The 23469-nt window shown below is 46.4% G+C and overlaps 1 protein-coding gene across 50 annotated transcripts in view; it reads right to left on the bottom strand.

Moving 5' to 3' along the window:
- Positions 1 to 397: 397 nt before the first annotated feature.
- The window catches only part of Tcf7l2 (transcription factor 7 like 2), a 193144-nt gene continuing 170072 nt past the window's right edge, over positions 398 to 23469 (bottom strand). For 5 of the 50 annotated variants that reach the window (XM_036173007.1, XM_036173096.1, XM_036173004.1 and 2 more), the window contains 10 exons: positions 22980 to 23082; positions 20979 to 21065; positions 15030 to 15155; positions 14332 to 14491; positions 13831 to 13938; positions 9780 to 9828; positions 9159 to 9209; positions 7808 to 7880; positions 6208 to 6232; positions 398 to 2226 (listed from right to left, as the gene is read on the bottom strand). In XM_036173007.1, coding sequence (XP_036028900.1) covers positions 6226 to 6232; positions 7808 to 7880; positions 9159 to 9209; positions 9780 to 9828; positions 13831 to 13938; positions 14332 to 14491; positions 15030 to 15155; positions 20979 to 21065; positions 22980 to 23082 — 764 coding nt within the window. In that variant the 3' untranslated portion in view covers positions 398 to 2226; positions 6208 to 6225. Of the gene's footprint in view, positions 2227 to 6206; positions 6236 to 7095; positions 7169 to 7807; positions 7881 to 9158; positions 9210 to 9779; positions 9829 to 13830; positions 13939 to 14331; positions 14492 to 15029; positions 15171 to 20978; positions 21066 to 22979; positions 23083 to 23469 lie in introns of those variants that run through there. The other 45 variants (XM_036172875.1, XM_036172911.1, XM_036172824.1 and 42 more) reach the window with 29 other exon arrangements.

The following is a 23469-nucleotide window of genomic DNA, read 5'->3' as shown; positions in this document are numbered from 1 at the left end:
AAAAGAGATACCACCACCCCAAATCCACAGAAGCAAGTGACCAGCCTTTCTCTGCACATACTAAGTTGCTTTTATTAATCCAGAATGGCATGCTACGGATACTATACAGCATGGACATTTATTCATTACAAAAATGGCTCCCAAACCATTCAAAAGGAACTTGGAATAAGCATCAAACAGAACAGTAACATCACAACTGTTAGGAAACATTCAAAGTATTCACAAAAAATGTTATAGTTAGCATTTTAATAAACCAGAGAAAACCGGAGACAGTTTTACAATCGCTTCATGTCAACTACGATGGCACTGAAGGAACAGGTCCCAGCTTTGTACAGCATTTTACAACATCAGCATGCCTAGGTTTTCTTGTTTTTAAAGTTCACCACCTACTTGTATGTAATATGTGTACATAAAAGCGGCAGCTGGTTTTTTTTTTCTTTTTTTTTTTTTCATTTAAGAGTAATCTAATATACAGAATTTTTGGCCCTTAAGGGTTTAGACCTCTTCATTTAAAATGCTTTCTGGACAGTCTGCTACCAAACACATTTTGTTATAGGTGACATTAAAACCACATACAAATCTATCTATGTAACATCACAGCAAAACATGGCGAACAGAAAGTACAGCATCAAAAGAGAGGGAGAAAGCTAAAGTCACTGAGAATTTTGGCACATAAAAGTTTTGCACACGGTCAGTCCATGTTCTAAGAGCACAGGGCAATTGACTAGGAGGTCGTGGGGGGGGGACGACAGGGTGGTTCCCAAGGCTGCTCAGACAGCTGCTAAGATTCTCTCACTAATGTTCAAGTCTTGTTTTACATAATGGCTTTTAAAGCAACTTTTGTTAATGCTACCGATCCTTAATGCAACTATTATTGTCCATTTGGTGGCATCTGGGTTTTACACAGAAACAAACAAACAAACAAACAAAAGCCAAAAAAGGAAACAAAAAAATATATACACATTTTATATATAAACTTAAAAACCTTGTACAAATGAGTTGTTATATATAAGATGCTTATGCTAAGGGGGAGGGACTTTATACAGCTTCAAGAAAAAAAAAGAAAAACATACTTAAAAAGGGACGGACGTTCAGGTACAAGCAACCTCTAAACAATAAATACTACTGGTCCAACAGCATTGATTCCATTCATGTTGAGTAGCGTCCCCCTCCCCCCAAAAGAACAACACCATGGAACAAGGTATATTAACACATTTTAACCCTTTGTTTCTGTACATTTAAACAATAACAAGTAACATCACAATAAAAGTTGTTTCACACAGAAAAAAAAAAGAAAGAAAGAAAAAGAAAGAAACGGCACTGCATCCATCGTGCCCTTGTGGTTTAAAAACCGAGATGTAAAGTGATTGGCTCGCAAGCTCGTATTTAATACAAATAATACAGAACCAACTCCTTCTGGAGGGTGCTTCCAAACTGCTTCTCTCTCTTTTTTCTTTTCACTTTTTAATCAGTCTTTTAAAACTAAGCTATCTAAACTACATAACAGTTATGTATATATATATATATATATTTTTTTTTTTAAACGCTACAAAGACTTTAAACAGCTGTTGATAAAAATTTTGGTAGAATCATGAGGTTTCTCTCATCTACATATTTAAAAGGAGAAAGTGAAATAAGAATGGGTCAAATATTGACCAATGAACTCGATAAACATCAACTCATGTAGCCACAGTGGCACAAAATTAAGAGTACAAAACAAAAGCTTTCCAGGCGGGGAAGGGGCAAACCAAGGACCGGAAGGAAACACGTCAATCAAGCAGGGGACGGTGGACGAGGTGTAGCTATTCTAAAGACTTGGTCACCAGAGACAGAGGCTGGGGCTGGGTCCCAGCCAGAGAGTTGTGGGAATGTAAGGAAGATGTTGACGGCTGTGCGAGCGAAGAGGAGGGGACCATGGGTGGCTGCAGGGCAGCGGGTGGCAGGTCCAGGGCCCCGTTGGGACAGAGGGCGGAGGCCTTGCCGTGGGCAGCTTCAGCCAGCAGGAGCGCAGGTGGCGGTGGCATCATGGACAGGTGGGCCAGAGGGTCGGGCTTCAGGGAGAGAGAGAGTGGCTGTGTCTGCTCAGTCTGTGACTTGGTGTCTTGGGGAGGGGAGCCTAGCAGATGCGGGGATGTGGGAGGCGAATCTAGTAAGCTTCCATCTGAAGAGGGTGGGCTGAGGCAGCTGCCTTCACCTTGTATGTAGCGAACGCACTTTTTTTTTCTCCTAGAAACAGGGAGAGAGTTATCTGTGAATAAAGGGCAAAGACGTCAAGGTAGAGAGTTATCTAATGCTCACAAAAAGTTGATGTCACTTAAGGGATGCCCCCTTGCAAATCCTGCCAGGCAGGCATAGAGCAATTAAAGCAGTGACTTCGGGGGGCTGTGTGCTCCCGTATCTATGCCTGCTCTAGCAATGAAGGTGTCTTATCCACCCCCTGCCCTCACCGGACACCCAAGGGTCCCACTCCTTCAGGAATATATGTGAACAGACTAATGGAAGTCACCTGCAGAGGGTGGTACAGATTCACCAGGAAGTGGTTTTGTCTACATGAAGCTAACATAATTTATTTTTCTTTAGGCTTAGAATGACCTTCCTTTCCCACCACATCTTCTTGCCTGCCCTCCCGATTTTTCCCACCTTCCCCACCCCCAGCCTCCAATGATGTCTGAGTGTATTTAAAAGAGAAAGAAAGCCCCTTCCCCAGTGGCCTTTTATCAATATGAAACCCTCAGAATGCTGACTGTTGAGCCCACATAGCTAAAGGCAGCACTAGCAGGGGGCTTAAAGGTTTTAACACACCACCACCTTGAGGCAGCGGGTTCCCAAAGAGCTTTGGGGCTTGTCTGTTACGAACCACACCAAATCGAGAGGTCAGAATCAGGTGAGAGGGGAGGGGAGTGGGGGGAGAACCAAACCAAACCAAACCAAACTGAAAAAACAAAACCAACCAAAAAGGAAAAAAAAGAAAGAAGAACCACCAAAAAACAGGTAGAAGAGGGTAAACAAAGGCAGGGGAGAGGGGAGAATAAGAAAAACAGAAAATGATTCAAAAGTACGAGAATAACTGGTTGACATGGCCTGCAGGTTGTGGATAAAATTAAGATTCAAAGTTGTTTTTTGTTTTAAATATTTTTGGTTTTGTTTTTTCCCCCTTAAAGATTTGGGGCTTCCCCACCTCCTAGTGAGAAGGTTGTCCGGAGTAAGAATGGTACACAGGGGTGCCCTGCCCTTGTCATAGGCTGAGGTCAGGAAGTCAAGTGCACAGCACAAGCCAGTCACAGAGAAGTGACGGGAAGAAGGGGCAGGAGGGACCTTGGGATCAGGGTTTGAACCAGAAAGACTAAATCTGCCCTACACCAGAACCATAGTCTCCCCTCTCCACAACCCATTTGTGTAGGAGGGAGGAAGGAGAATTTCAGAGCCTTTCTGACTTATCAAAGAATAAGGAGGGGAAAACCAACTCAAGAAATCAGGCAAGTGACTTCAAAGCCTTGCCCACCATTAATCGCTGGCTGATGGAACCGGAACCTACTTAGTAGGAAAAGTGATCCAGGGGATCAACCCACTAATGCTGTAAAAACAATTCAGACTTGGGAATGTGCTCATTCAAGACTTCAATATAGTATCAGAACCATGATGGGTGGGTACTGCTCCATCCCAAACCAAGTGTGTGAGCACGGGCCAGCAACAGGTCACGGAAGAGCCTCCAAGATGCTGCCTATTTGACGGCAACCCCCACATGGGACAGTGTCCCTGGCATTTGCAAGGATGGGGCTGTACTGTATCAGTTCTTCTTCTGGTCTAGGCCCAGAGCATGGGGCACGGGGCATGGACTCTGGAGAGTGGTAGGAGGGAGGAAAGGAGAAAAGGGCGGAGAGGGCAGGCTCAGTCCTCCCTGCCTCCCAGAGCCTGAGTTCTGGGGTAAGTGGCCTTGAGGCCAGGCCTGTCTTGGCCGGAAGGAACTCTAGAGGAGCAAGGATGGTCCCCTCTTAGCCTGACTAGCAGGCTTCCTTTCTCTCCCTGGACAGACTGGTACAGGCTGGGTTCTGCTCCCATCCCAGGGATGAAACCAACAGTTTAACCTCTCCATTTTAAACCACCCTAGCCTGCAGATCAAAGCATGCTCACAAACTAGGATCTTCATGCATTTTGAAAACAGGAAGAAGAAAAGAAGGTGAGGCTGGGGAGGGAGGAAGCAAAACAGAGGGAGGAAGGAGGGTGGAGAGGGAGGACAGGGAGTGAGGGACAGCCAGAGGGAAGCAGGAAGCAGCATTCCAGGCTCCGTTAGGTCAGGGACAAGAAGACAGGGAAGCAACTTGGTGGGCTCAAAACAGTCTGGTTAGGATGTCCTTAAATGCCAAATAAAATTAGAACCTGAGTCCTGACTGGCTAGGAGCATTGCTAAGGCTCTCCTCACCCCTCCTACCCTCCTTTCCAGGTCATGCGGAAATGCTGTGTGGGGAGCATTTGAACACAGGACAGGGAGACTATGGTGGTGGACTGATGTTCCCCCAGTAGGGCTGGCTGAGCCAAAGGTAGCTGGAATACACACATCAGGATGGGTCAAAAAATGCCTCCATTCACTTTTCTGTGTGTGTGTATTGATTTTTTTGTTTGTTTTCTGAATGTCCTATTGATTTTACCATCTGTCTTAGTGATTATGACAATGTGTAAAGAAAGAGCTGGAGAAGGTGTTAATATTCTGATCCACTCCTTGAAGTCCCGCCCCTTGGTGCTGCCCTGTGTCCTGATGTAAAAGCCTCATTCTAAGGAAAAACTCCTCAACTTCCGCTCTCTCTTCTGCTTTTCCTCCCTCGAAGTGTGCACCCTCAACCTCTCTCTCTCTTTCTCTCTGTTTCTTCTTTCCTATCTTTCTCTTCATCTATTATAATAAACTCTCCATGTGGATGCAGCGTCTGGGTTGTCAATTACTGGTCACTGCCCCTGCCACCATGCCTGCAATGGTGTGCATCTGCCCAGCACGTCTCCCTGCATGCGCGAGATCCCCTGAGGGTCCCCTACATCATGCAATAATTCATTAGAGAAGGGGAATGGGTAACTCCTTGTTCAAGCTCCATACTGTGACATGCCCCATTTTTAGAGGTGTCTTGTAAGTAGCCATGTGTAGCTTCTCCTGTATACAATTCTAAGGGTGTTTCCTGATCTTATTTTGGAAGATCCTCCTCAAACGAGCAGCAGGAATAAGCTTGCTAAAACATTTATAGCCAAAAAAAAAAAAAAAAAAAGTCCAAAACAGAAGAAAAAATGGCAGCAAGAACTTCCTAGGGGCTGAGGCCAGAAAGAAGGCTGGGTAGTGTCAGGGGCCTGCGGGACTTCCTGCCCTCTGTCCAGGGACATTTCAGCCTCTTTGACAACAGAAATGCTGCATTATAGACAGTCAGCCCTCAATGCGTGTTTTAGAGAACCAAGCTGCTGAAGGACAAAGAGTTTAATCTGGCAAAACAAAATAAAAACTCAATTAAAAATTATTGTTGGTGGTGGTGGGAAAAGTATCAAGAAATTCCTGGTTGGAGGAAGATAACCCACCATGGATTTAAGCAAAGATGGGTTATATTTGAGGATGGGGGGTGGGGGAAGGTCAGGTGGGGGTGGTCTATCCTTGCTAATGTCAGTAGCAGCTTCCAAAGAAGCCAAGGCTAAGTTTGCAGAAGCTGATCTGAAACCAAAAGCAACAGTTCATAAATAACCATTCAGGGATAAAATTATGAGGCCGCTACTGGTACCAGCCTCACTGTGGGGGCGCGGGCAAGAGGAAAGCAGGTCCCTGACCTCCCTGGCTCCCCCTGATTTAATACCTAACATCCTTTTACAACTTTCTCATGAAGTCCCTGGAGATGCTCTGTAGGATCTGTCATCTCTGAATGCTGTCTGCTCACAGGAAGTTGCTGTGCTGCTGGGTGTGTGTCTAAGGCCCAATTCCCTTACTCCAGGGCACAGGGACATCTGTGTAGCTTTCTGTCAGCGATGATTCCCTGGCCCTCACTCCCTGGGGTCTTATGTGGTCAGCAATCTCTCATACTGGCACCAGAGAAGGAGACACAGCAGACTCGTGGGCATGCATGTGATGGGATGAACATCTGATCTAACGTCTAGACACGGAGCACGGTACGGGGATGGAGAAGAGGGACATGTGACGGGGGAGGCACTACAAACAGGGACGTGTGTGGGGGTTGAGATACCTACCATCATAATATTCCAAATTCAAAGACTGCTTGTATCAGAACAAAGAAACAACAAATTTAACCAAAGGTGGTCGTTAAAAGGAAAGGAAAGGAGATGGGTACTAGAGCACATCCCTCCACCAAGAAGAAAGTATCTACACCTTCTCTGCCAGCACCCTGAGTTGGGAAAACTGCAGGCAGATCATGGGGCTCAATTTGGACTCTTCTGGACTGATCTGACGCATGTGGGGACCCACGCTACTCCTGCATATAGTCACAGTGGACTGTTTGCTCTGCAGGCAATGCTGCAGCCCTCGCTGCCCACAGGCTGTTAGCTGGTGCACGCCATTCAATGCCACGCTTCTTTTTCAGCACTGTAAAACAATGTCAGCTAACGAGCTCCTCCATACAGATAAGTGCTTTAAACATAAAACAACAAAGGGAGGTGGGGGGAGAGAGAGAAAAACAGGGTTTTTTTTTTTAAAGAAGCCTGCCCCAATGCACTTCCATCAACACCTTTAACAAAGTGCGCGGGAACATGATCACTGCCAATGTAAGTTCTGACTCTTTCAGGCCTGGAGAAGGCCCAGTGGCTCTCTGCGTCATTCACTAAGCTGGCCAGTTCCAGGACGCTGGCTTTCAAAGCCGGAGCCTCAGTGCCTGTCTTTGTGTGGTAAGGTCATGGCTGTCAGCCCTCGCCACCACCAGGGACATGTTCTTCACAAGAACAAGGAGGAAAGAGGGAAAAGGAAACGGTATGAAATTAGCAAGGGAAATCTGAAGAATGAGAGTTTATTAGTTATTGATGTTGGGAAAGTAGATGTGAATGAGGGCAAAATAAATCGACCCACTAAGTAGCAGAAGGACAGAAGGCTCTGATTGTTCCCAAGGCCTCGGAATGGTCATGTACCTGCAGGGTTTGCACCATAAAGTCTGTCGGTCAAGCCCGAACAGTGCCCGACACTTCTTTGGAGTATTTGCATCTGTTAGCATAAGGTAAACACAAAAAAAAAAAATACAACACAATGGTGGGTCGTGCTCAGTCGGATGTGAGACCTCCGCTAACTGTTTTCTGCATCATCTGGGTTCTACTTGACAATCGTCCTTCATCAAGGGTTTGAAAGGAGGGGGCTTCTATGAGCCAAACCAAAAAATAAATCAAATAAAACAATAAAACACACACACACTACACACACACACACAGGAAAACAACAACCAGAAACAAAACAAAAAACAAAACAAAAAACAACAATGGAAAATAAATAAAAAGAGAGAGAGAAAGAGAAAAGGGGGGAGAAGGTGACGTCATCGGCTTCTACCTAGGCCAGGATGAGCACATCCTAGGCAGTCACAAGGAAGGGGGTTGGCAGGCAACATTCCCTGGTCGAGGGCACGCCGGAGTCTGAGTCTCGGCCCTGAGGAGGCACACACTGTTTTACAGTGGCATTCTGGCTAGCAGCAGCTGGCAGACAAGCACATCCCTCGTGGAGCCCACACACTGGCAGTGTCCCCGCTCCCTGGTATTTCCTATGATCCACACACAAAGCTACAAAGCAACAGGCCAGAGGGGAGAAAGGAGAGAGCTGCAAACCGGCACAGCGAATCTGGGAGACTATACACACCTGCAGGGGCCGCACCAGTTATTCTGTTGATCAAGGCCAAAGCGCGCTCGGCATTTCTTAGGAGCGCTCAGGTCTGAATGAGTTCAAGAAAGGAGCGAGCAGAGGAGGAGGACGTGGGAGGCAGGGAGAGAGAGGGAGGGAGGGAGAGAGAGAGAGAGAGAGAGAGAGAGAGAGAGAGAGAGAGAGAGAGAGAGGGGGGGGAGGGAAGGGGGAGAGAGATACAAACAAGAAAAAAATAAAAATAAAAAAGGGAATAAATCAAAGACTGGGTTACTAATAGCAAAATATTGATTTTTCTTTCTTTTTTTAAAACTTTAATTATTAAAAAAAAAAAAAGGTAAAAATCACACTTATTCAACTTGTGAAATTAGCTGTTGCAAATAAAGCTGCAGTATCCCTTATCAAGGACGGTCAGATCCGGTTCGAGCCGCCCTTAGGACGGCCATAGGCAAGAAAGTGCTCTTTCGATTATTTTTTCCTTTTTGTTTACTTCTGTTTTTTTGTTTTGTTTTTAATTCTCAATTTTCTTTTTCTCAAAGAAGAAAATAAAGCGAGGGAAGGAGTTAAGTTCATCACATGCTTTTTTCTTCTGAGTACCACAGTTTTGAAAAGAAACAACAACAAAAAGCTATAAATAAACACAGAACAAAATGAAACGAAACAGAAAGAAAGAAAGAAAGAAAAAGGTTGTGGGTATTGGGATATTGCAGCTTTTGGGAAGTTTGTCTTTTTTTTTTTAATCTATTTTCATTAATATTGAGGGGAGACAGGGTAAACAGGCCATAGGATGAGCTGTTAAGTGTTAGAAGCTCCTAGGGACGTGGAAGCAGGCAGTCAGTAAACGGCTAGCAGATTTGCAGATGATAAAAGGCAAAAGGAAGAACAAACAAACAAACAAAAATAAATAAATAAACAAAAAGCAAAGGGAAAAATAATCATACTGCAATTGCATGCGGGCGTGAGGAAACTTAGTGGGCAACGGAAAAAGCCATTAGATTAAGGAGGTTTATTACTGAATTTTTTCCATTTTTTTCTTTACCAGTCTCTTTTAAAGAAATACTGCATATTCAATTTGCACAGTTAGTTCAGCTCTAAACCACTGTCGTCGATGCTTAGACAACTGTTATGGGAACAATAAATAAATGAAACAGAAGTTAAAATAAAAAATAAATAAAACCAACCAAAGCAACTGGAAAAAAAAATCTACTGAAACATAATGAAACCGTGTAGATGATCATTTTAAAGGATGTTCAAATCTCATACGTGTTTAATGTTAATAAAACTATAAATGGCAAGAAAAATGAAAAAACAGTTTATCAACTATTTTAATGACTCAAAAGGACATTAGCACCTGTGATCGGAGGAAGTGAAAGGCAAGGATTTAGGAAACATTCGCTGTGTTCTGAAAAAAAAGAACAAATTACACAAAGTCTTCAAAATTTTTGTTTGTCTGTAAAAGCCTGGCCTTCTCCAAGGGACCTTGATTGCCTATGCAGTATTTCTAGTTTCTTCTACTGAATGACAAACCTCCTTAATTTAAAATGGGTGCAATTTACCACTGTAAAGGCATGCATTGGAACATTCAGGAACAGCCAGTTACCCCAGCACTCACACACGCTCCTCCTGGCCCCCAGGCCCCTCCTCATCCCTTCTCAGACACATCCATAAGCAGGCTGTCCAAAGCCCTGCAGAGGCATGCCGACCACTGGCTCTCCAGTTACAGGCTTGGCAGTCATTTAAAAACACATTCCGCCAGAATTACAACGGGCTTTTCATGCAACAATGGATGTTACTAGCTTTAAAAGGGCAGTCATGAAGCAATTAATTAAATGCATAAACAAAAAAGGCTCCCTAAGATAGGTTCCCCCAACATCCTGGCCTTGGATCTCTCCTGCCTCCCCCAGCGGAAGCCTGACGTAAGAGTGGCCCTCCAACCAGTATTCCTTCCGTCACCCTGAACACTGTCACTCACCATTGGTCTCACCCGGCTGCTTGTCCCGTTTCCTCTTCTTCTTCTTCCCCTGGATGAACAGATGAAACACAGGAAATTAGGTCAAAAAATGGACAAGCAGGGAGATGTCTGGACTCACATGGCAGGAGAACCAGGAGGGACCAGCTTGCTATCTCCACCTATCTCCCACGTCTATGCAATCTGCCACCCATGAACCTAACCCTTGAACTCTGCTTAGCTGGAGGGATGTACATTTCTTAGAGAAAAGGGGAGGCCAGTAGGTAGATGTGGGAAGACCTCATGGCCTTCATTCATCTTCAACCTAACCCAGGGCATCTGACTCCATAAAGGGGAGAGAAAGAGGCAAGTAAGACTCAGGAAGGGATGGGGAGTATGGTGGGAAGCAAGATGAGCACACTTCCAAGGGCCACAGAGAAATCTGGAAGCCTCCAGTGGTTCACAGCTGCCCTACCTGCCCCACAGCCTCTCACCATGAAAGCCCAAGTGTTCCTCCCTCCCTGTCCTGAGTTGAGAGAGAAACCACTCTAGTTCTCCGGTAGTGGTGGTTTCTTTCAGGAATGCAGTATGATCCTTCCTTTACAAGATGGAAAGGAGTGGGAGGGAGGTTCAGGGGAGAACCAGTCGTTACCTGGGCTTCTTTCAAAATCACAGGATGGACATGCAAGGGGACGCGCTGTCCCATTCTCTAACGTTAGATACAGGTATTCCTCGGATTGCACTCCAACAAATACATCACTGGTCACGGAGGTCATCATTCACAAATGCATGTGTATGCCCAGCTCTCAGGACATCACAGCGTAGCCCAGCCCACTTCAAACACACACAGGGCAGCCTACGGGCGGGCAAAGTCATCTACCATGAAGCCTGCCTTATCAAAAAGTGTTGAATGGTTTGTGCCACTGACTGCCTGCTTTCTTAAATGTGGAGAATAGAACAGTTGTATGGTGTGCTTCCATGCCACCATGAAGTTGAAAAATTCTAAGGCAAACTGTGGCAAACCATGGCATCTATATAACGCATATTATCATGCTGTTAAAATGGCTAGCTCCTAGCAAGTATTAAAATTATGGACTGTCATAAGGTTAGCTCTTCATTATAACAGCCACTCCTAACACAATGGCCAGTGTTTGTCAAGTACACATTAGGAGCCAGGCGTGACCCAACTGGCAACAACTCTACAGAGCACATGTGTATCCTCATCACTCATCACAAACGAGGAAGCAGGTACAGAGAGGCAAGGCAATGTTCTTGAGTTGGCACAGTTAGATGAGGTGGGGCTAAAGTGCAAACCCAATGGTCTCAAAGCACTGCCCTCAGCCATGGGCCGAGCCTTCTACCGAGTCCTGTCTTGAGACCCTTGAGAGAAGCCCTTCTAATATCTCAAAGGTGAGGAGACTTCCTTAAGTCACTGCCACTGCCAGCTTGGCCCTATCAAGTGAGCGAGCAAGGCTCTGGGGCACACTGTCCCACTGTGAGGCTGTAGGGAGCCTCTCTGGCCCATGTGAGGCAGCTGTGGTCCTACAGATCTGTGCTTCAGAATATGTAAATGTCGTCACCTCTGCTTAAAGGTTTTCATGCGACAGTGACATTGATACCCAAAAGAAAAGGACAGGATGAGTCCAACTATTTCAGAGACAGCTGTTCTACCCTCTAGGGGTCTGGGGTCTGGGTCACTGGGGACATGTGCTATGGCTCTCCATGCAGCTATCCAACAAATCCTCTTATGTTTCTTGGCACACAAAGGAAAAACAATGGGAGCATGCCATGTGGCTCTCTCAGAGTGGGCAAGAGGAGCCAGAAGGAAAGTGGTCTAGCCTGGGGGTGCCTTATCTCCCTCTCTCCTCCCCCATACACATTCCAGGGCCATCTCCTGGTTCCCTATAGAATTCTCTGCTGTGTACTGACACCTGGGATGCAGGTCATGTCTATGACTAAGCAAAGTGCTGTACAGACCACTGGCTTCTAGTGGATAGGGATGGTGCTTTTGTGGAAGAAGACGTGAGCTATAAGGGGACCACTTCTTCTGCAGAACCTCCATTGTCAGGTTGGTTAAGAAGGAACTCTAGCAAGTTCCCACCACCACCAAACTCAAAAGAGCTTCAGGTACGAGCTCCCTGCCCCAAATGTGTTCCCTGGAGCCTGGAAGGAAGGAGCGAGCATGCGTTCCCACACATGTGTCACGGGATGTTCAAACAGGAAGCTGCAAGTTCCTGAAGCCCTACATCCACTCCACCCTTCTCCCCTCAGCAGCTCCCTATCATCCGAGCCACCTTCCAATGCAGAGTGCAAGTCAGCGCAAGTGGCATGTGGACCTTCTGAAAAATCTAGAAAGCACATCACAGAATGACCCCCTGCAAGCCAAACACAGATGCTTCGGACGCTGTCACCAAGTGTGACTGTGCAACCCCCAGGAGGCATCATCTACCCTGCCCTAGTGCACATGGCACATAGTCCACACTGGGCAGTCTTTATGTGAAGATCCTATGAAGACACAGAGGCCTAGGATGTCTTGGGATATGGTAGCTATAGAGAAGCTGAATCCTGCTCTGGGATACCTTCTTGATGACTCCAGGATTGGATGTGTAAGGAAGGAGTCAGGATTGGGTTAGAGTTGAACTCTGTGAGCTCCTAGAAGTCAGGGGACAGCTGTCTTGAGATGATATGGTTGACTATGTACAGGAGGGTGCCAGCTGCTGAAGTGTCACCTGGGATTAGCTTGGGTACACAAGACAGTCTGTGGGAGGGTTCAACTCCTTGTCTCTTCCTTTCAGCCCCAGAAGAAAGGTGTCCTAGCAGCACACACAAAGACAAGCAGAAAGGTCTCATATAGCTAAGAGCTCATGACGCTTATCTGTTGAGGACAAGGGTTGGCTGCTCTCTCAAGAGTGAAAATGCTGTCTGGGGCAGGGAGGCCTGAGGGTCATGGGTAGGGGCACAGCTGGGAAGCCCAGGTGAGCCAGCTCCAGCCTTACAGGTATGAGGAAAAAGAGGGAAAGAAATTCAAAGAGCTAGCCCTTCCAAAGAGGATACCAATGGAACGGAGTCCATCTTCCCACCGTCCCAATGGCACCATCAGGCACTCTCCTGCCTCTGTGACCTTCCCAAGAGGGAAGGGAGCCTGTGATGGCAGCAAGGCAGGTTTGATTTTGACAGAGTGGGTGGAGGAGACATTTCATGAGAGAAAATATGATGCAGGAAAGAGACAAAGCAAGGGACATTCCACCCACCCAGAGAGGGAAGAAGCCCAGAACTTAGAGCTGCTGGGTAAAACACAGGATCAGATCTAATGGTGAGAAGTGAGTGACAGAGGGCTCTAGAACAGTGAATTTGTTGTGTGACATCAATGCAGTAGTAAAAACAACAGTCCTGTTAAGATGATGTTTAAGAAGCCAAGAGAGAAAATCAGGAAATCTTGATTTGCCAACAGAGCCCAGAAGCACACATATCACGTGACAGATGAGGCATGTGACACACACCCTTCTCATTTCATCTCCCCTACCAAAAGATGACGTCTACTGGCTACTGTCAGGAATATTCCCATCATGCCTTTCTCGGGATGAAACAGGCTTCCAGCCCCTGTGACAACTGGCTTGGATTTCCTCCCTGAGGCTACAGGCCCTGCTGGAAGGCCTGTGAGGAGTTAAATATACCCCACCCCTCCATCTAGTGTGGTTTCTATAGAGCTACATCACTGATGGCAGGGCTTAATCTGGAATGCAAGTCCTTTTGGATGTGTTTTGGAGCTCCACTTTTTCTAAGAGGTAGGCAAAAAAGTACAGACCCCTGCCCCCCAAAATCAGTCTCCAGATTCCTGTGTAGGAACATAGATGCCAGCTTCCTCCCTGCTTCCTGAGGAATGATCATCTGCTAACATAATGGAGTCACTTTGAAAACCAAGCTCCTTGATTAGGAGTAAGGGACAGGTCCCAGAAGTAGACAGAACGAATGGTCAGGAAGCTTGGTTCAAGTAGACAATAACACATCCTCTGGGTCTGTACAGACACACAATATAGCCACAAAGACTGAATTCTCTAGGTAGCAGTCCACATACATAGTTATCCCGCGCGGACCAGCCGGGATACAGCTGCATGTGAAGCTGTCGTTCCTTCCGGGCCAGCTCATAGTACTTTGCTTGCTCTTCCCTGGACAGGGCATGCCACTGCAAAGAACATGGGACAGGGAGAGAAAGACATGCAGAAAGTCACAAACTACATCATAGCAATAAATGAGACATGATGCTATGGGGGCATAAGACGACCCAGACATGGCAGAATGTGCAGATACCGGCAGCTTGCTTGGTCCTGGCACTAACAATGTACCCAGAGGAAATACATCTGCCCTCTATGCCCTGCTGTCCTGGGTTGTGTCTGCAGCAGGAAGATGAAGGATGTGGCTATCCTAAATGCTGTTCAAAAGTACAGTGGTCTTGACCAATGGAAGCCATACAAGGACTCAGAGTGGCAGGTTGGGGGCAATGCTCTACAGAGCAAGGTGTAAAGGGACACCTGTCACATCGTGCACTCTGTGGTTCTCTCCACAGAGGGCCACCTACCCTGCGACCGAGGATCTGGTTAATGGCTGCGCTTTCCTTGAGTGTGCACTCGGCCACCACCTTCGCTCTCATCTCCTTCATATACAACATGAATGCATTAAGGGGCTTCTTTATGTGGGGCTTTTTCTTTTCTTCTTCCTTTTTGGAGTCCTGATGCTTTCTGGATAGAGACAAAAAGAGAAGGACACACAGCATCCGATAAACAACAATGCAGTCAGCGTCCCCCAAAGCAGAGCCTTCGTTCCTTCTCCTTCCTACCCAAACCTGGCAGTTTCAGATCAAAAGTTCATGTCCACTTTCAGACCTTCCCACCCCAGAGTGTGGGCCATGGGCCACAAACAGTTGGAGGAGAAGGCTGGGCTGGTGAGAGATTCTGAAATCACTCCCTTGTAATTTGCAAACAGACATTTCCCCAGAGTAGAGGGACAGCACAGGGTGGTAGACCCCACTCTCCAGGGCTCTGTCCGGCTTGCGGAACAAAGCTCCAAATGCAATCCGCAGTCTCTCCAAATACACACCAGGGAGGTCTCTGTTCTGAGCAGCAGTGTGACAATTAGTGAGGCCTGCTAGAGAGCATGTCCTCCTTTATGGGGAAGCCAGAGGCCATATGGACTGGGTGCTTACTAGGGCCCACCAGGAGAAGCTGACCTCAGCCAGAAAGCTACCACAGAGTATGAAACAACAATGGTAGCACTTACGAGCTATGTAGTGAGCCGACGTCACTCTGTGAGGATTCCTGCTTGACTGTTGGTGTGACAATGGCCGGATGGGGGATGCCGGTCGTGTGGAGAGTATGATGGGGAGGGACCATATGGGGAGGGAACCTAGAAGACAGAAAGCTGTGTAAATCGTCAGAATCAAAATGAATGAATGAGGAGGGATGTGTACACACAATTTAAAAAAAAAGCGCAGTAACATTCACTTGAAAGCAACCCAAGGCATATGAAACCTGTCAGCATTAATTAGTGATAAATTAAACATAATGATTCTCATAATGCCATTAAAGCTTATCTTTCCCTTCATTATTGCTACTGACATGAGACATTACTATTTTTAACATCTTTAGCAAAAGACAAATTCAACTGATGTACTTGGGCGGAAAAGTGGGCTTGGATGACCAGCCAGAAATGGCACGTCCACTTGGTTTCTGAGGCCTGAGCTGTGGTCCCTCAGAAGGCAATTTCCTAAGTACTGATCAGCTCTGAAAGGACAGGTGATAGCGTTTGTTGTGTACTGACAGCTAAATAAAATATTAACGTGGTTGAAATGTATAGACATGTCTTGACAATGCTCTGCATGCCTCATTAGTCCTCATTCTGGTGATGGAGGGCAATCAGATTTTCATGTTTTCTTTTGTCGCTGTGCCCACCATTCCAGAGAAATAGGAGAGAGGGAGACAGAGAGAGAAATTCTGATAGCTCCTGCGCAACTCATCGTAAATCACGGGCATTTTGAATAAATTTGTATTTCTTTTTTAAGAAAAATGGGGAGACACACACTCAAGCACTGACTTTCAATTTATATGCCCTTTCTCCTCTAAGATTCTTTTACTTAATGTGTTATCCGCGCATCATTCAAAAGCCTTGTAAATGATAAGAAGTGTAATCACGGAAAAGACAATGTTAACAGCACCTGCTTCTGAGAAAGTCCCCAGAACACACTTCAGTTCTTGAACTGGCATTTCTGACATACAAATTTGCCAGAACACAAAAGCTAGTTTCAGCTACACGGGACCTAGGGCTGACAGATTTTATATGTCCCGTTTGTGCGGGTGGGAAAACACCCCCTCAACTGAAGTAACAAAAGCACTTAGAAAAACGGGGCAAAGGAGGGAAGGGCAGATTGCTCAGGTGGGGTGAAGAGAAGCTGGACTGAGGCCATGGCTATCCCTCTAATAAGGCTAACCAGAAGACCAGCAGAGACCAGCATCCTGCTCTTGAGAAAGCCAGCTCGGGGAGAGAGGGGTCTTGGTGAGGCTTCGTCGTGATGGTTATTTCAAAGGAACCTTGTATTTATTTACAGAGTTCTTTCCATAAGTAGATAAGAGAAATAAATAATATAACCAATGTTCAACTGAAAAGGGATTTCAAAAAATTAGAGAATGAACAAGCTCAGTCCATCTTAACAGAGACAAAAATATCCATGAAGAATGTTGGTCTTTTTTATACCTGCCTCAGAAATCCCACCCTCTACTGCAGCAGCTGGGACTCTGGAAACAGTGACATGCTTTAATAGCAGTCAGAGAGATTGTGTGTGTATGTGTGTGAGTGTGTGTGTGTGTGTGTGTGTGTGTGTGTGTGTGTGTGTGTGTGTGTGTGTGTGCGCGAACAACCAACCCCACTCCTGTCCCCTCAAAAACCAAAAAAGGAAAGAAAGGAAGAAAAGCAAACCCTTGAGCTCTCAAGTTACACCCCGTTCCTCCCACTGCTCCCAGGCTACAGGGCAAAAGCAAGTGGGAAAGACATGTTCTGGGAAGCCCTTGGGTGAAGGGGGTGGAGTGGCAGTTCTTACTACAACTGTCTCAAATACATATGTCCCTTTCCTGCAGTGTGAGAATATGTGTACACACACACCAGGGAGAGAAAGACAGAAAACCAGTGTGGGAATGTGTCCTTGCCTGTGTGCATGCACACACACACAAATACCAGGCAAAGACTTGAGCATATTTTAGGGTTGGGGGATCTGGGTGCCACTATAAGAACTAAACACTTGTGAGTCCCTTGACCTCTATACATGGTGGTACATGTGAAAAATGCACATCAGCAGAAAAACTGCGTGTGAGTAAGTGTGTGGCCCATGAGGTACATATACCTTCACCCCTTTCTGCAGACAACTGTTTCATGAAATGCAATAAACACCCTCAAAAAATTCCAAGCAGCTCATTATATACCCCCGTCTGCTTTTATGGCTCCAAGCCAGAATATAATGATGAACCTTAACTTGTTAAGGACAACTAATTTTTGTTTCTGGCTGTCTCAGGGGCCTCTCTCATACTCACGCTCACTTTGCTTCACTGTTGACACATTTCTGTTAGCTGCATGTCATCTGTCGGCCTTGACTCTATGCACAAGCAGTAGGATGCATTTTCCCGTGCAACAATCCTGCTTTGAGTTGCATTAGGATTGTCATTATTCTCTCATTTCCCCCTTGCACTTGTAACATTTCATCTCTTCCTGCCTTATTTTTTGTGAGCCACGGTGCACCCACATTATGGTTTATACATGATCTCACTCCCTTTGAAGCCGGCAGATTTCAGGGCCCGCTCTCGTCATGAGAAGAGCCTTGCCCAATTTAGCAGGCTGAGGGCCCGGAGCTCCAACATCTCAATCTAAAGGGGGTCACAGGGTGGCACAAGTGAGTGTCAGCAAGAGCTGTTTAATTGCCAATCTAGGCTTCTCCATGGTGTTTAAAGTATAATGACCCATCACTTAATTCTGAGAAGTCCTGGCCCTGCTGCTGAATAGAATAAATATCAAAGGGTGTTCTGGAGCAGGGCAAGCTGCCTACATTTGCTATAACTGCCATACATATAATAGACCTACACTTCTGTCGCCCCATTACCACAATAATGTATTTAATTTGCTGTATACTCTTTTTAACTAGCTATCTTTCATTTGGCCTACCTGGGGAATCGGCCACCTCCCCCCACATACCACCAGCCCCTAACCTTTCTTCCCACCACCCCCTTCCTTTCTTCCACCCTCTGCGACCTATAAATCATCAGCTAGCCTCCTAATGATAATTCAATCAATAAGCTTAACCCCCAATCCCTATCCTACGATCACTTCGTTGCTTTCAACCTCTGGATGCCCTGAACAAACAAACAGGAGGAAGAATGAGGAGCAGCATGTGAATGCTGGGACGGAGTTAAGATCCTAAGAAGCCCCCTCCCTTCTTCTCCTAGGAGGTTTCCCATTTGCTCCCACACTGTATGGGGACTGTGACGACATCACTTAGTAAGTATAACCTTTCTACTTTCTCCAGCAGAGAGGACACAGAAAATCATTTTCCTGCCTAGCTCATATAGTCATGGATTCTGAGATTTAGATGATATATCACATGTGGGGAATGGATCTTTTAAGCTGTATAATATTCACGGAGTAGCTATAAACTCTAGCCACACCACAGCCTGCTTCTCTCAGTGGGGGTGAGGCTCACTGTGTCCAAGACAAAAGTTGCTATCTTGCAAGCAGGAAAAGCAGCATGCCAGGCAATCTTCAGCCCCTTCTCTCATTTTGGCTGCCAGCAATGGCCACAGAGCACACAGCCTAGGCAGGGGGACAGCATCCTTGCCGTGTGCTGCATGCTAATTGAATCACGTGGCATCATCAAAATGGATTGGTTGCTTCAGCCCATCAGGAAAGTCTAAACCTCCACCGATTTAATTAACTCAACCGAAAATCAGATGAACAGAAAATAAAAGTATCATTAGAGGCAATTAGTGACTACTTAAACATACTGCTGCCAACCAGTTTGTAAATAAACTAGCAGTCACTGAAAAATTAGCTAGAATTAATTAAACAGAGGAAGATGAGTCCTGGGGATACATATGTACACTGTGTGTATGTTTAAATATGAATCTATAGGAATGGATGCACATATAATTTCTTTTCAACTTTCAAGGATTTAGTAGCATTGTGTCAATAGCATGGCCACCAGGCATGTGTCCTAAGTCTCTCAAATGTGTTCAGTCCAACTTGAGATGTGCTATAAAGTGCAAATGCATGTCACATGTAAAAGCTAAGTTAAGAAAAAAAGAAAATAAGAGTGGTAGCTGTGGCATGGTCACAGCATGTTGAAAAGACAATACTGCAACCACACAGTATAACTGATGAATATAACATGCCATTAAAAACAATTTCACCATCGGGTAATAGGTGGTGGGAGGCAACCTTCTTAAAGTGATATCGACATGAAAGGTGGAGGGAGGGGGAGAAAAATGTGAACTTAATGTTAAATGCAAAATATAATATGGATCTCGTGAAATTTCTACTGGACACTGCTGCTCTGAACCAGAACCTGAACTTTCAAAACACCCATCAATTTTTTTTTCTCAAATCTCTGAATAATAGTCATAATGTTATCCTCACTTCCTTCTTTCTTACCCACCAGAGGACAACAGAGAAACAATGTCTTCACGAGCACCGCCCACTCTAGCCACTTTCCCCCGGAAGCACCGCCCACTCTAGCCACTTTCCCCCGAAGCACCGCCCACTCTAGCCACTTTCCCCCTGAAGCACCGCCCACTCTAGTCACTTCCCCCCGGAAGCACCGCCCACTCTTGCCGCTTTGCCCCTGAAGCACCGCCCACTCTAGTCACTTTCCCCCGGAAGCACCGCCCACTCTTGCCGCTTTGCCCCTGAAGCACCGCCCACTCTAGTCACTTTCCCCCGGAAGCACCGCCCACTCTTGCCGCTTTGCCCCTGAAGCACCGCCCACTCTAGTCACTTTCCCCCGGAAGCACCGCCCACTCTAGCCGCTTTCCCCCGGAAGCACCGCCCACTCTAGCCACTTTCCCCCTGAAGCACCGCCCACTCTAGTCACTTTCCCCCGGAAGCACCGCCCACTCTAGCCGCTTTCCCCCGGGAGCACCGCCCACTCTAGTCACTTTCCCCCGGAAGCACCGCCCACTCTAGCCACTTTCCCCCGGAAGCACCGCCCACTCTAGCCACTTTCCCCAGGAAGCACCGCCCACTCTAGCCACTTTCCCCCTGAAGCACCGCCCACTCTAGCCGCTTTCCCCTGGAAGCACCGCCCACTCTTGTCACTTTCCCCAGGAAGCACCGCCCACTCTAACCACTTTCCCCCGGAAGCACCGCCCACTCTAGCCTTTCCCCCTGAAGCACCACCCACTCTAGCCACTTTCCCCCTGAAGCACCGCCCACTCTAGCCACTTTCCCCCTGAAGCACCACCCACTCTAGCCGCTTTCCCCCGGAAGCACCGCCCACTCTAGCCTCTTTCCCCCGGAAGCATCGCCCACTCTAGCCGCTTTCCCCCGGAAGCACCGCCCACTCTAGCCTCTTTCCCCCGGAAGCACCGCCCACTCTAGCCGCTTTCCCCCGGAAGCACCGCCCACTCTAGCCTCTTTCCCCCTGAAGCACCGCCCACTCTAGCCACTTTCCCCCTGAAGCACCGCCCACTCTTGCCGCTTTGCCCCGGAAGCACCACCCACTCTTGCCGCTTTGCCCCTTACTTTGTTGTTTTCAAGATTTATTTATTTTAATGGGTATGAGTGTATGCACCTGCATATATGAGCACCACACGCATGCATGCCTGTTGCTAGTGGAGGCCAGAAGGGGGCACTGGATTCTTAGAAGTGGAGTTAGAAATGGTGGTGAACTGTCACGTGGATGCTGGGAACTGAACCCAGGTCTTTTTCATGAGCAGCAACGGCTCTTCACTGCCGAGCTTCTACCAACCCTACACCTGCCTTCTTAATCTGTGACACTACGTTGCTCTATGGATAGACTCCTAAAGTCTTAGGTAGGCAATCACTTATCTTGAAAGGTCAAGGCAACTTTTTTGGGATTTTCAAGAGGGAAGTCAAATGAACATTGGTCTGTATTATTACACCCACATATGCTCATGGGCCCTGGTGGCCTAGTGGCTGTCTAGAGGGGCTTTCTGAGGGGTCACTGAAACTCACCTAGACATAGAAGCGTTGACTGTCAGCGCTGTGGGGTAGGGGTGTCTGAACCCTCCTGTCGTGATCGGGTACACAGGCTGACCTTGCCTACAAAGAAGGGGTACAAAAGTGAGAGACTAGAAATGAGGCTGGGGTGGGAATAAGGAAAGGAAGAAGAGGGAAGTTCTCTCTGTACAGTAAAGCTTTATTCTCATTTGATCAGAACAAAAATCTTGGGGATTGTACAGGCAGGATCAAAGGGAAGAAACACAGAACAATTTGAATGCCATAAATCTGATAGGAATGGCTAATTAAATTTTATAACCTTTGCTTATGTCAATAGAGACCCTCTCCCCAAGCTGAGACTAGGTGTTTTGTTGTAATAATTAAAGGCGAAGTCTCGCTTCCTTTAATGGAGCCATCACACTAATTGAGGGCTACACATCCAAAGGAAAACAATAATGAATGTAAATTTATACCAAAATAAAGTACAGCGAATCAAAGGACTTCAGTTGCGCTTTGGGCCTCTTTCGGTATTTAGATCTCGGTGAGAAAACATTAAATTAACAGAGCTTAATTTGTAGCCTTTTGTCAAATTAACAAGTGTTGACAAGAGTTACCAGGGGGGGAGAGTCCCCAAGAAGAATTGTGGGTAACCAATAGACAATCACACCTCATTACAATAATTAAAAAATACAGCAACATGCAGCATAGCATCCTCATGAAAGACACACAACTTTTCCTGACAGAGGGCTGCCTGAGTTGGCTATTCCTTTTTACCCAGCCTTAAGTATCTCCCCATCTGAAGACTGAACTACTGAGGATAAGCCCCACCCAGTGCAGGAGATGCAGAAGAAGCAGGTTCAACCCTCGTGTCTACTTCACCAAATAAAAATAAGACAAAGAAACAGAAACCGCACCCACAACTGGAACTCAGCGCAGCTGTGGCATTAGCACAACCTGTATGGACAAACAGCACAGGGTTTGTTCAGCTGGAGAAAAGAGGCTAGGCTGGAGATACTATCCCCAATTTTTGTTGCCTTTAGGACTATAAAAAATCTGTCTTCTGTAAGATCCAGAATTGACAGTTTGACCGGGATTTGCTTCTTCCAGCATCAACATTGCTCTATGTTTTCTAAAGCTAGGGGTCACTGATAAAATGGAGAAAGAGATGCCTCAAAATAGACAATCTCAAACATTATGTGCATGCTCATGCACATCCTACACAGTACAAGGTACACTTAGCCACAGAAGGCCTTTCTGCCCTGATTTCTAAGCACATCAGACTTTAAGTTGTAAGTGGCAGCCAAGTTATTTGGGCACTGCCAGGGAATAGGGTCAACATTCAGGCATCCCAGCCCCTGAAGGCTAATTGGGGGGGGTCCTGCTTGTCCCTCTGTAACCCCATAGTTGCCTAAGCACTAGCCATGCAAAGATTCTCAGAGATGCTGGGTAGATGACACGAGTTTCCTTTCACTGTTGCTATCTGCCTTCACAGTGAAGCTTTAAATGGCAGCCGTGATCCATGGGCTGAAGGGAAAAAACCTTCACTCCCACTCCAAGAGAGAGCTCAACCCAACAACACGAGGCCAGTTTGGGCTGCCACTGGTGGAAAGACCGAAATCAGCCTCACTAGTACTAGCCTTCTGCAGTTCCCAAAGTAGTTTAAGAACATCTTTGGGGACCATGGGTTCAGAGTGCCAATTACCACTGACCCTTTTCAACACAGCTCATTGAAATGGTGTGATTTCTGCAAATCCACAGGACACCTCAACAGTATCTCCCTTGAGTTATCCTATCAGCTGTCCCTCTGTAAACATACATCACCCGTGCTTACACACACAGACACAAACAGACACATACACAGACAGACATAGACACACACATAGATACACACACACACAGACAGACACATATACACACAGACACATACACTGACAGACAGACACACATACACACACAATAATAATAAGCATGCTCATGCAAGAAACAAAAAGGGAATTAAAAACTGAAGCTGCTTACTGTGGTACTAACCATCCTAGCGGATGGGGGATTTGTCCTACAGTGCCGGGCGACAGTGGGTAATACGGAGAAATATCTGGAGGATGCGGAGGCCGTGGGATTCCTGGGAGAAGAAGCAGTGGGTTTTAGGTATGAAGGAAGAGTGAACAGGCAAGAAGGACTGTGGAGGGAGGGAGCAGGGAACAAATAAGGAAAGGTTGTCTCTCCTCAATCCCAGCTGGAGGTCATTCCCACCACTGGTGCCAGGGCTGTTCCCTCATTTTCCCACAGCATCAGTTTGCACAGTGAGTTAGCTCATCCTGGATGGACTGGTGTGATTGAGAGAATGAGACCAAGAAGATGCCATCTTGGCTATTTTTGCCTTATGTGACTGAAGTGATTACTTCAAGTTTAAAAAAAAAAAAAACCTAAAAAGCTTGGCACACTGCAGGCGAGCAGCAAGTCATAATTATTAATCCCTTTTGCCTTGTTACTTGGTCCGTTGCTCTTT

The sequence above is a fragment of the Onychomys torridus genome, chromosome 1 (genome assembly GCF_903995425.1).
Source record: "Onychomys torridus chromosome 1, mOncTor1.1, whole genome shotgun sequence".
Lineage (NCBI taxonomy): Eukaryota > Metazoa > Chordata > Mammalia > Rodentia > Cricetidae > Onychomys > Onychomys torridus.
Note: the sequence above shows the minus strand (reverse complement) of the source record. Positions and strands in the feature narration are given on the sequence as shown.